The 13,643-nt window shown below is 40.9% G+C and overlaps 1 protein-coding gene across 1 annotated transcript in view; it reads right to left on the bottom strand.

Moving 5' to 3' along the window:
* The window catches only part of LRRC1 (leucine rich repeat containing 1), a 70,794-nt gene that overhangs the window by 45,957 nt on the left and 11,194 nt on the right, over positions 1–13,643 (bottom strand). Inside the window, exon 2 of the mRNA XM_057414045.1 lies at positions 10,242–10,359. Coding sequence (XP_057270028.1) covers positions 10,242–10,359 — 118 coding nt within the window. The remainder of the gene's footprint in view (positions 1–10,241; positions 10,360–13,643) is intronic.

The following is a 13,643-nucleotide window of genomic DNA, read 5'->3' as shown; positions in this document are numbered from 1 at the left end:
ATGATGCCCCAGATGTTCTGGCATGCAGATTGTGCAGCATTGCTAATAATAAAGCCATAAACCAAGCATAAGCCCTGTGACGTGTGACAATACAAATACGCTGACAGCAAAAAAGAAGTCATGCCAGCAGAAGTGGATGAAAATAAAGCTTGGCAGTCATGTATATAAGAGGGCATATTTCCTTCCTCCCCCCATTCAGAATACCTCTCAAATGTTTATTGTTCTAGTTTACACAAGAATCTGCTAATGATGTAACAAACCCTGTGCAAGTGACTTAAAAGGTAAGTTCGACACTAGGGAATTTTGTGCTATCTGAATAAGAAAATTACTTCGAATAATTTTTGGGTTTGGTGCCTTTAATAATAAAAAAAAAAAAACAAACAACAACAGCAAACAAAAAAGATTTTTACACTAGCAACATCTCTCAATCCCCATTCCTCCGCTTTCCTCCTTCTGCTAGCTTGGAGGGCAAGGGGAAAAGGAAAATCTTATTTTTAAGGTGATAAAACCTTTCATATGGCGCATTTTTGCAGTGTTTTATATAAAATTTCAAGAACTGGTAGTATTTTTTTGTCTAACCAGAGGCTACAGGGCCAGCATCTTTTAAGAATTCTGCAATAGTGAATGCAATTTCTAACACCTAATCAATATCAAGACAAAAGCAATGGCCCAGAAAGTCCTAGGCTATGACAGGGTGACCAGTCCAGAGCTATTCAGATAGTGGACTCTAGCTCAAAGTGAAAAGTATTTTTACAAGAACTTCGCTGAGGGAGAGTTTACAGTGTTGAAGAGTCTTTCAGGTTGCAGCTACTGGATGCTGTCATATATTCCAGCTGTGAAGGCAACATGGAGCACTGTGCTTTAGGAAAGCTAGAGCTGGCACACTGCATACACCCAGTGAAAATCGAGTGAATAGCCCTGATCTAGATGGTGGAAAGCCCACCACCAGGTACACACAACATAATCAAAACACCTTAACTACTCACTGATTTGTAATTCATAAATGTATTAAGCAGTTGATTACACTGAAAGTATACCCAAGAAGCCCATTCCAGACACAAAGATTGTGAATCCATGCAGCATTATCCCTCAGGAGAGAGATAACAAGCAGCAAACCAGATCTCATCCAATTCAATACACAGATTTTTTCCCCCTGCCTATTCTTCACTTGTATAATACACAATATCTGCATCAGTGTATCACACACACATTGAAGCATGAAGCCCTGCAGTGCTTGAGTAATTTAGAAGCCTAAAGTTCTCTTCTTCCACAGAGGCTCCTCTGTGCCCCCCACCTTCTCAGAGGGGTCCTGCCCTTGAGAAAGCTCTCCAACCATCCTCTCCACCTTCCAAACCTGAGAGGAAGGAAACTGCCCACTTAGTCAAATACCTTGCAAGAAGGAATTTGTGCTGCAAATACTTGTTTGTCTTTGCAAAGGGCTCGCCAGCTGGAAAGCCCAAATGAGCAGGCTGTTGTCTTTCAGAGACAGCTCTGCATCTCTACCTTCCCCAAAGCAGCCAAGTGCAGCTCCCAGAGGTTCCATCTCTGCAGGGGCGAGAGATGGAGAAGGTTACTCATCCTCTCCCTCCATTTCCACATTAATGACATACACACACAATGACCTGACAAGCTTCTTCCATCCCAAATTCAGAAGGTTTTGCTACCAGCCCTGAAGCCTGAAGTTATCAACCTCTAAAAGGTAGAGAAAGTACTACAATTTCTGGGGCACGATGTGACAGGAGTCACAAGGTTCTTGCAAAGTCTACTGAGGTTAAGTAGCTCCTGTGCAGGTTGTAACATTTTCCCCTTCATGCTCCAATGCTGAGGATATACAAAATACAAGAGATACAGCTCCTTTAAGACCTGTCTTTAAAGCTTTAAGGAAAATTCTCAAACAGGTTCAGGTAGGGTTTTCTCAAATCCCTTGTTGTATAATTAACAAGAAACTCAGGCAAGGAATGCATCTCATTCTTTCTCCTCACTGCTTCCCTTTTCCAAGCAAAAAGAGGAGCAGGGAAAAAACTCTCACAAAACTGCATTTCACGGATACACAGATATAAGGCATGTTACTTGAAAGAAAACTGTGTGGGGACATAAAAACAAGCTGGTTTTTGAACAGATAGCATGTAGTAAATCAATAGCCTGTCCTCAGATGCAGGAAGAAGCAGTAACAGAGGACCAGGAGCTGTAAATTCGAAACGAGGAAGAAGGGAGGGGTAAGATCAAAGATCAGATCACAGGGAAACAACAGTTCCAGGGGAATTGAGTGAAAGAGCCCAGGTTCAGCAAGGCATTTAGGTCTTCCACCTTCTTACTGATACATGCTAATTGAGAGTTAAACAAGGCCAGGAGACATTTTTATGAGGATTTCTATCTTGGACCTCAAGGCTAGCAGGAATTTAATACTTTTAGTCTGATAAGCAAGGTAAAAAAAGGTAAAAACTAATATCCTACCTATAAAGCTGTGGATGACAAAGTGCTTTAACAGCAAAGTTAGAGATTCATTGGATTAATTCTTTAGCAACTTCATCGGCATAGCATTTAACCTTCTCAACACAAAAAAAGACTCGAAAACCCAAGCAACTCTGTGGATACAAGAGCTAACAATGCCTGTTTGCAGACTGCCATTTTATGATCTCTAATCTACATTATTCAGAACATGAAATATTTATCTTATGTCACTCCCATATGGGCTGGCTGACGCTTAACACTTTAGCTGATACTTCAACAGGCCAAAGGTTTCTGTCTCCAACTTGTCCTGCTGATTCAAAAAAAAGGAAAAAAAAACAGAAAAACCCACAAAAATCACACCCCCCCCAAAAAAAAACAAACAAGCAAAACCCGAACAACCAAGCAAACAAAAAAATCCCTCCAAAATCCATAACCTTCTGCTGAACTTGGATGACGCCAGACATTGTTACTACATGTGCACACAAGTGTATTAGCAAATTCCTCAGAAAAAAAACAGTCAATTCTCTGGCAGAATATACCGTGATGGAAAAAAATCCACTTTTCTGTAATCCATTTAAAAATAGCATCTTCTCAACTTCTCTGATTAGATTATTCCATCATGATATTCCACTTATCTTCTCTTTCCGAACCATGGTCAGCACTTGCTGCTTCTTCCTTCCCCTCCCTGCTGAGCAAGGGCTCAGTGACTAGATCCAGTCTTTTCTCTCTCACCTTATTTCTCCTGTTGCACCTCCTCTTCCAATTTACCAACATCAAACTCATTTTAGTGACACAGATTCACAAATTCCAAATTTTGTATCACTTTTTCAAAGCAAGCAAGAATTCCTACACATCTGTGGGATTCTGCAGTGCTCCAGAATCTAAAAGCAATTTACAGTGCATGTGTCTTTCTTCCCCAGTGCTCTGCTTTGTACATCAATCCCTAAACTTTATGTGTAAGACGTGAAGATTATAATGTATTTTAAGCACAGGTTTTAAACTAACCTCAAAGGACAGATGGGAGATAATACAAAGAAAATATGCCCCAACACAGCTGCCAGCAAGCAACCATCTAAAAAAAAAAAAAAAAACAAACAAAAACCAAAAAATCCCAAAACAGTCACCAGCCAAAGCTGAGGATCATCTGCAGTAAGTGCTCTTTGGTGGGATGTCCCATGGCCTTGAGGTATACACAACCAAGGCTGCAGCGAGTGCATTCACAGGTTGCTTTCTTATGCCAGGTAAAATGTGTCTGCGCAGAAGTAGGACGGCAATTCTTGCTTGTCCGTAAGTGCTCACCTGGACACAGATCAGTTCAGAAGGCAAACAAGCAGCATCCAGAAGTTGCATATGTTACAAAAAAAAACCACAGAGGTGGACAGGTGAGAGCACAGGGCGAAAGGCAGCAGAGCCTCTGTGGGACTGCAGGACAGGATCAGAAGAGTTAAGAGTGCTTCTGCCTGATTAGCTTATGTCCTCACTGTAAAATAGCTGGGTCACCAGCCCAGGCTGAACCGAAACAAGTGATCAAGCCTTTCCTCTGCCAGGATTTCTAGTTTGAAAACACTGATTATCCTGCTTTGGGTGGGGGAGAGAAAAGGGGAGCTCATACCCACTTTATGGGCAAAAGAGAGGTAATCCTACAGTACGGATGGCAGGTACGTCTTTGAGAGCAGATAGTTGAATAAAAAAGGGAAAGCACTGGTGTGCATGCACTGATACACACAAATATGCTCAAGCCCCAGAGAGCAAAGCAAAGTTTACACACCACTCTTCAGTGCCATGGACTGATGCGCTGCAGGTCAGCTGCCCTGTGCTCACCCAGTCTTCTAAGGAAGTTTTAAATGACTTGTTGAATAAAACATACCTATCACACAACACACAATGAATGTGGTGTCCTGAAAATGACTAAGATCTCTAAAAGAGGCTTTAAATCAGGTTGCAAACCAGCTAAAAAGAATAAATACTTCAAATAAAAAGCATTAATATCAAGCCACCTGCAAGTGAAAGTAGAACAGTTAAATACCTTTGCTATTGATTTCTGTAAGTATCCTGATAACTGAAGACAAAACAAAATAAAGGTTTCTAAATCTGCAACAATAATCAGTTTTGGAAGCAATGAAAAAGTAAAAATAAGGTTCACAGAGCATTTGGGACACCGGCCTCCAGCTGCCAAAGTCTGACCTCCAAAATCTTGGACATTGCTGAAACCTTCAGCCTTGCATAGCAGCAGCCCTCTCTTTACAATACAATGTTGTGACTACTGAGATGCTACTGAGGAAAAATCTCTACTGCCAGGGTAATCCTGAAGTGGCATATTTTATCTTTTGTAAAATCTGTAATTATTTTCACATAAATAACAACATATAGCAATAGCTTTTGCCATAACATGGCAACTGTGTTGAGAGAGGATTTTGGAATAATAATATCCTGATGATATAGTCATAAACTTAGCTTAACCAGAACCTACAGAAATGAATAGCAACTACTATATCATGTAGCCAGAATCCATCTCTACAGTAGGTATGAAAATGTACACATTAAACAGGATAATTCTTATTTGATATCAAAACAAAGAACCATGTTGAGATTTTGGTATCAAGCATCATGCGGAGTCAAACATGGCTTAAGATCTGCCCACATACAGATTTCCTCAGTAGATGCCACAGCAAACCTATCACTCCTTAGTCCACAAAGTGACAGATCTCAGCTCTGCTGAGTGCAGAGTCAGCACCAGAGCCAGCATAATCCATCTATGAAGATTATCAAAATCCCTTTAATTCTCCCATTACACACACACATACATCTTCTCCACTGCTTTGAGACTCAGGACTTGGATACAAGAGCAAACCTCAAGGATGCAGAGCACTTCCACGGAGGAAGAGCTGATTTGAATCCCCTTACCTGCTGCCAGCTAGAGAGCCCCTACAGACAGTGCAAATTACCCAACACACAGCAACTATGCCTACAACAATGCTGGAGAGGGACTTTTTACAAGGGCATGTAGTGACAGGACAAGGGGGAATGGCTTTAAACTGAAAGACAGATTCAGATTAGACAGTAGGAAAAAATTCTTCCCTGTGAGGGTGGTGAGACACTGGCACAGGTTGCCCAGAGAAGCTGTGTCTGCCCCATTCCTGGCAGTGTTCAAGGACAGGTTGGACGGGGCTTTGAGCAACCTGCTCTAGTGGAAAGTGTCCCTGCCCATGGCAGGGGGGATGGAGCTAGATGATCTTTAAGGTCCCTTCCAACCCAAACCATTCTGTGATTTTATGATGCCATGGGCTTGCATGACCGAGTCCTCAGTAGGCATGTCCAATGGAAGCAAGAAGAGTAGCAGCAGGGTAGCAGCAGAGAAGCCTGCCAGCCTTTTATCAGAGAGACAGCAACATGCAGGCAGACCAGGAGCGCAAGAGGCTCATCTCCTACATAACCAAGGAGGTTAGTCTTCATCTGAGAAGGGGCTGGACAGTTGGACAGCTCAAATGGCACTCCTTCAGCTGGGAAAGGTAGGAAAGCCATCCTAGGGCCTAACACCCAGCAGCCACTCTCCAGTGTGAAAGCTCAGAGTCATTTTCTTCTTCTCCTCCTAAAAAAGCTGAACAAAAACAAGCTGCTCACAGTCTGTCAAAGGCTGGAAAACTACAGGACATTTAAAAACAAAATATCCAGACTTCCACACAACACTGGTTAAGGGAAAGCATGTGTGGGGTAGCAACTTCTTTCTAATAAAAATACTACAATTAACACCTTCAGGGTATGTTAAGAAGCATGCAATGTTGTGACAAAAACATATCAGTAGAACATGGAGGATTTAATACTTGTTAAAGGCAAACAAAAACCCCTCTTGCAGAAGAGAGTTACTAAAAAGGAATGCATCACATCTGCAAGAACACAGCATACATATATAATCCAAAATATCAGCACGCATTAAATTAACAACAGAAACTTTATGCATTACCCCTCCTGTCTGGAAGAAGCTACAGAACAAGAAAAGCCATTAACATTTTAATGAATCTGGGATGGCAGGGCCCTAAACTCTAAGAATTCAGCCTCCAGGGGTTCTGCAGAAGAAAAGGGGAGAGGGAGTCAGTGGAGGAAACCTCTGCAGGATGAGCAGCATGGATAGCAGCCTGCTGCAATTCCCAGGGATCTCAAACAAGCTGCACACACTCTGGGAGAGAGGGAAGCCAGTGCAAGGGGAAAACTGCAGATGTTTGAGCAGGTCTTACTTCCTTTGGAGACTGCACTTCTTTCCTGAATCACAGGGTCTTTTGAGACTTACCCCAGAGACCGCCCAAGTGCTGTGGGAAAACAAGTAACACACAGGCGCTTCTGATTGTGCCTGAAGCAGAATCTCTATCACACAGAGCAAAGACTTGTGCTGAAACTCAATGCAAAGCACAGGAGCCCTACCCAAACTTCAAGGACACCAAGCAAGGATGTTTCAGCAACCCAGTGTCTTTGCAGAACTCAGTGATGTGAGAATCCAGGAAAAGATTTACCCAAGCTTGGGGAGTCTGAGGGAACAGTAGTTTCAGACATACAGCCATTGAGCATCTATCTCAGAAGATATTACAGGGAATACTTGGAGTCTCAGACGTGCTTTTCAGCAACTCAAAAGCTCAGGCATTCACTGCTACAATCCTACGAGTCTGTTTTCTTCAGCCTCAGAACTAGCACATCAACTTTTTAACAACCTAAGACCAAGGGGCAGAGATAAACCACATTGCCAAATAACCATCGAAGTGTTCACCATCACTATACTGTTTTCATAGCAGAGCTTCTCTGCCCTCTGATATTCCCATCCTTGATTTATCCATTCAACCTGTGTTCAAGTAACAGCCTCAGCCAGACCAGAAAAGCACAGCGGGGATGCTTCCTAGGAAATTTACATGAACACATGGCCTTGCAGAAGAATAAGAAATAGCATCAATATGCAAATAATCCAGGAAAAAAATAAGATCATGTGGCTCCTAGACTTCCCCAAATCCTTCTCCCTCTGCACCACTAAGGCTCGCATCTTACTCACCCCAGACTTCCCTCATGTACACTTGAGATCATAGAAGCATCCAGTTTACATCTGTTGACGATTTTTAAGTTTTACTGAGAAGGATTTTTGTAGTTCTAGAATCATTCATGAACCAAGAACTGTTTAAAGGATTAATCATGGAGCATATTTTTAACATATACCAGCATATCTCAGGCATTTTAAAACAGTTGGGAATTTAAGAAAGCCACACATAAGGTTCCCTGTTCACCTCTTCTGAGTGCCTATAAACCAGGGCTACTTATGCAGCACAGAAAACCACATTTCAAGGCATTCCAGACCACCTCTGAAGAGTCAGGAGGGAACACTGCACAGAACACAGCTGGTCACTGCAGCCTCAAAGTGCACCCATGTCCTGCCATATGACATACTCACCACCTCATGGAGCATCAAAGATCAGACACTGACCAAAGGATTATAAAGCATGAGAAAAGAAGACATGGTACCATTTTATTATAAGGGAAATGGAAGTACTTTGTTTCCCTTTCCTTCTCCTCCTGTGATGGAAGGATAAAACATAAAAGGCTACCCCTGTATACAGAACATTAAATTAATTTATATCTGCATTTTTAAGCTCTTGAGGAACAGAATGGCCAGAACTGAAAGCAATTAGTGCACCGAAGCAGACAGCTAAAACAACAAAGACACAGAACAATGATCTCTTATTTCCCAAGTTCAGATGTCACCATCACACTTTCCTATTCATGCAGCATACTGCATTTTGAAAAGCTGAGCTGTTTTTCTCTGCCTGAAAGGAATACAAAGGGTTCCTATTTTTTTTTTTTTTTTTTGCTAAGTACTGTGGTAGTCAGAACAACAAAAACCGTTGGAGTGCAAACCACTAAAAAGAAGAAACCTTTGGCAGGTCCAGAATCTGACATATTAGAGAAGGTGGACTCAAAATACAAAGCAAGAAATGAAAATACGGCAAGTCTCCAAAACCTTATGTGAGAATTCCCCCTGCAGCATCCCAGATGGTGTGTGTTTTGCTTTTTAATTTGAAGAGCTGTGAGACAACCACAACATGACCAAACAGCAGAAAGCGACATCAGTCATCCTCCACCATGGCCCTCCTTCATCACCTTGCATGGTTCGTTTTTCACTTGACAGTCGAGCCATACAATAACCGTGAGATGATTTAGCAGAGGGAAGCAGTATCAGTCACCTTCTGCAATGAACCACAGAAGAGAAAGTAATGCAATAAAATGGGTGATTAACACTGAACCTTGGATACAGGAAAGCAACTGCTCCTGGCCACCTGCATTAGTCTAACCTGTTACTTGAGAAAACACTTCCCTGTGCAGTAACTTCTAATGACACACGCACCTATCCAGCCATAAGTGTTCAACACCATCTGTTCTTGTTACAGTTGAGCTCTCAAGCCAACTTCCAAGTCAGTCTGACGAGAGAGTTCACATGGCTCTGATCCACCAGCTCTTTTACAGCTAGTTATTCATTTGCAAAGAGAATTACCAAGCAGTGTTTCCTTTTGTATAAGGCCTGTCACAGACAGCACCCAACTAAGCCAAACTCAGCAGCCAAAATAAATGAGCATGAACTGACGCAGTATTTATAAACGTTTTAACTAACGTGTTTCTTCTGTCTCTCAGATATTTTTTCCCAGTTTTCTTATCTTACAAGAGAATTTTGAAAATGTGCATGGAATTATGTGGATCACAAATTTTCAGCAACTGCCTGGAGACTAATTATGCTTCAACAATTGTATTATCAGATGGAGATGGCATTAAAAGCACCAAACAAATAAAGGAAAGATACAAATTTTCAGGTAGTTACAGGAAGGTGTAGTGGCCAGTGGATATTCTTCAGAGCTAAGGGGTCAATGTGAAATTAAACCATAAAGAAAAAAAGGCTCCCCACTACACTATTTCTATTACAGTATTCAGTTACATCCCTCATTTATTGACAAGGTTACACAAAATGCTCTCTCCCACTCCATCCATCACACCTCAGAGAGCATTTTGTGCATATCCACTGCATATAAGGAGGCAAGTATAGCTGACAGTTGCTCTAATTTGATAACATGGATTCACTGTTTCTAGATCACCAGGTCGTAAGGTGGCTTAAAGGTGACCCACCAGCCCCTGAGCTTCTGGCAGGGCTGGTAAGTTCACCAGACCAGGAAAAAGAAAGAGAAAATAAATAAATACATGAAATTTCACCCCATCACAGCTAAGGACCATATAAGCAGCAAACATTACACCTGAACGATAAACTTATGAGGTTTCCAGCATTGCATTTTAAAGACAGTTTCTCAGTTCTTCCAAGTTTCTCTATAGGTGACAGAGTGATTCCTGTTCCAGAAGTATAAGTAGGAATACCAGCGTTCTGCCTCTTGCTAATCACAGGTAAAGAGGAGAGCAGAGATAAAGAACTGGACTTCTAACCCATAGGCAGCATTTCAGAGAACTTGGAGAAAGAAATCAGCAGTGTGACAGGTACACATAAAAATAGGACGTAAAGCATTCTTCTAATTCGAAAATAAAGCAGGATGTCAGAAAGGCAGAACTACAGTCAAGCATCATTTTAATGCTGCATTTCCACCAGCAGCACTCCTCTGCTCTTTCCTTCCTCCCCATCTAGAACTGCAGGCAAATCCATGTATTACACAAAAAAGCATCTGCAGGACACAGATAGCAACCTCAGAAAACCCTACTAACCCAGTTTTATAGACTATGCCATAGGACAGAACAGAATCAAACAAATTAACACTGGAGCTTACCATTTCGAGACAAATCAAGTTCCACCAGCTGCATGAAATTTGCTATTTCTGGAGGGAGCCGCTGGATTTCATTATCACTAAGTCCAAGTTTCCGTAACTTCACAAGTTGGAAGAAAGGCTGAAAGAAAGAAAGAAAAAATATCCATGTCAGAAAATACTCACCTAACTCACATATAAGTGTGATACATGATAAGCAATAACTGGAAGCTGGTTTCAAAATCTGAGATAAAGTTATGGCTGAAAATCACCTACGCAGACCTCTTTCAGACCCACATCAGAACAAACATGTTAACTTTTACATGCAGACAGACTACAATCTGTGTTTTACCTAAAACGAAAATCTATTATAAATAAATAAATAAACTGTAAAGCTCACTATCAACAATCACAGCAGACACACTACTGAAATCCAGGATGCCTGCTTCAAAATCATTAATGGGGCGAGGTTACCCAGCAGGGTAATTAAAAGCATCCTAATTACACACTGGGGCTCATTAGGAAGTTAATACAGAGGGGCACTTCCAAAGGACGATCCAGAAAGGGGCTGCCAAGGTCTTCTTCATCGGCAAGTGCCATAAACAACTGGGTTACAGAGCCAGCCTCCCTCGAGAAGACTTTCTTTCTAGCTTCCTACACCCTGCACTCTGCGGCCCAGTTTCAGAAGACTAATGAATGTTGGATGGGATATGCACAATTTCAGGTCTTCCCAGCTAGAAAAGGAACCCAACCCAGCCCTATCTTTATGGTGAAGATATGGAAAGGCAATGCAGACAGGGACTCAGAGCATCTGGCAACCCCCAAGACAAAACAATCTTCAAAGGAAACAGGCCAAGTCAGGCCAAGCCCAGATGCTGGGAGCAGCTGGTGATCAAAAGTCAAAATGGGCATTGAGATGTAGACATCCCCAGGAAAGGTGGACAGCTCTTACCCTAGCTTTCCTCTCTTCCAGGCAGGCCTCTGAATAAGAGTGAATGCAAGTGCTGAGGATCTGTGCGATATTAAATAACTTTATATACACGTCATCTTGGCCATAACCGACCAGACTCTTAAAATTTCAAGCAAGTTTTGTGCTTCAAGAGTGCATTTTTGCCCAGCAAAACTTCAGAACCTCTGCATCTTACCCACCTGCAGCACGTGTGCGTGCCTGCGTTCTCACAGGTTTTACCCTTATTGGTAAATGGTAGATGCTGGCAATTCGGGATATCTGCTTACACGTAATCACCTGCAATCCTTTACTGGAAATTAGCACCTTTTTTAATTATTATTATTTTATTTAGGTGCTGGAGCGTGTGCTCTGTCACTCAATTCTATCTTACACTGACACAAAAAGGGGCAGTATGACAGGCACCTTATTAGAACACAGGGTAAAAGCACAGTCTTATGAATCTATATTATGACATAACTTTTCAATCTTAGTTTGATGTCTTATACCTAAGATCATAAATCAGGTTTTAAGTGAGGTTTTGCAACCTCAGCATCAACCTTTCAATATATATTGTGGTTCCTTGTCACAGAAAAACAAAACAACTGAAATTAATGTGTTTTCCCTCAAAAACATAGGTTCCTTTTAGGAAATTAAAAGGATACAGCTTTAAAAAAAATTTATACGCACTCAGCAGTCAGAAGATGCACCAGATCTGAATGCGAACATTTCAAGGCATTTTTTGAGTCAGAATGGGACTCTCCCCCGAGTATTAAAGGCCTTTGATAACAGAGTTTAAATTGTAAGAGCAAATTAAAAAACCTTTACAATTCCACATTTCTAACTCCCTAAAAATACATATTACAATTAAAATGGCCACAAATGGAGAGTTTTTTTATCCTTCTTTTCCCTCACAAGATCTAAAACTGCATTTTGCTATCATTAACATTTTTTATCTTCTAAAACAAATGCATTCCTTTTAATAAATATTTATTAATATGACTAAACCAAGAATCCATCAGAAGCTTAGAAAAGCACTTAAAGACACTTTTCTGAAACCAGAGATCCCAATCTTTCCTAACACTATCCAAAATAAATACTTCCCAAAAAGTGTTCCTCAGCCAGTGTGTACCTGCTAAACTATGACAGTTATAAATATTGACTTTCTACTACAAATCTTCTCATAAGCAACAGTTGTCCTTGCCTGAGATGCTCTACAACAAGTGAGAAAAGACAGAAGTAACATAGTTAAAAGGCAGAAGGAACACCAAAAAACTATCAAGAGATGGACATTTATTAAATGTGCAGAGCACATGTGTGCAACAAACAAAATTAGACAATGTTTTTAAAAAAAAAAATGTTTCTCTAACTGACTACTTACAAGAACATTACTTGGGAGCTCTATTTCTAGTTTGCATAATGATTTTTAATGAATTACACCATTTCCTAGATAAAATCAGAAACTGCAGTTACATGAATGGCATTTCTTTGAACTTTTTTCCCTTTAAACTACGTAACTCAATCACTCTTGCATGTTTAACATATCCTACTCCCATTTCAGTAACTATTTTTCCACTATCCAACACACACTGTTAGCGCTCTAAAGCATTACTGGAGAGGCAAGCACTTCCTTTTTGTGCCGTACTTGTTTTACCTGTCAAAAAGACCACAGAGAAGAAAGGGAACTAAGAGCTTAATGAACAGAGTTCAACAAATTTTAATATATATATATATATGTATATATATAAATATCTGTAATTTCTTAAATATACCCCAACCAGAAGCATGTTCCTAATTCGATGTATCAGACACAGTTTAGCCTGTATTTCAAAAGCTCTAAGAGGAATCAAAGTGCAATGGGGTTGTGGCCAGAGCACCACATCCACCCAGCATGCTGTAATAGCAGGTTTTGATTGCAGACCCGACATCTCTACAAGCATCTTGGCAACACTTTTAATGCTGCTTACTTTAGCCGGCCTAATTAATACTACTTCAATGAGACAAATAATTCCATGAGCATCAGCACTAAAGCAGCCTACAATGTTCTATTTAGCGGCAATTTCCAACCTTCAATTGAACCTTTTCCTCCTATCAAAGAATTTACAGAGGTTTCTCTTCTATGGATTTTCTAAGAACTCGCATATTGAATAGAGGCCTTGTCGCACTGGAAAGCTAACCAAGACTCTCTTCTCCACCCCGCCACATATTTAGACAAAAAACTTCATTGTGACAAAATTGGGTTGATGTCAGCCAATGGAAGAAAAAAACTGAGAGATAAGTGCGTGACTCACTGGAGAATATAAACAGACAGTGCGATCCCACTGGCCTCATTCTCATCACTTAAAGAATACCACTACAACTGGCACTCAGTTCTAAAAATAAAAGTTAACAGAATTAAGCCAAACTGGTAGGATTAAAAAAACTCAGTATTTTCTCCTGCAAAAGGGGCCAAAACAACTCTTCTCTGGCTTGCTTTCAAT

This window comes from Pezoporus wallicus, unplaced genomic scaffold, assembly GCF_028554395.1.
Source record: "Pezoporus wallicus isolate ANWC-B61680 ecotype Strahan unplaced genomic scaffold, APGP_CSIRO_Pwel_v1 contig_6428, whole genome shotgun sequence".
Taxonomy (NCBI): Eukaryota; Metazoa; Chordata; class Aves; order Psittaciformes; family Psittacidae; genus Pezoporus; species Pezoporus wallicus.
Note: the sequence above shows the minus strand (reverse complement) of the source record. Positions and strands in the feature narration are given on the sequence as shown.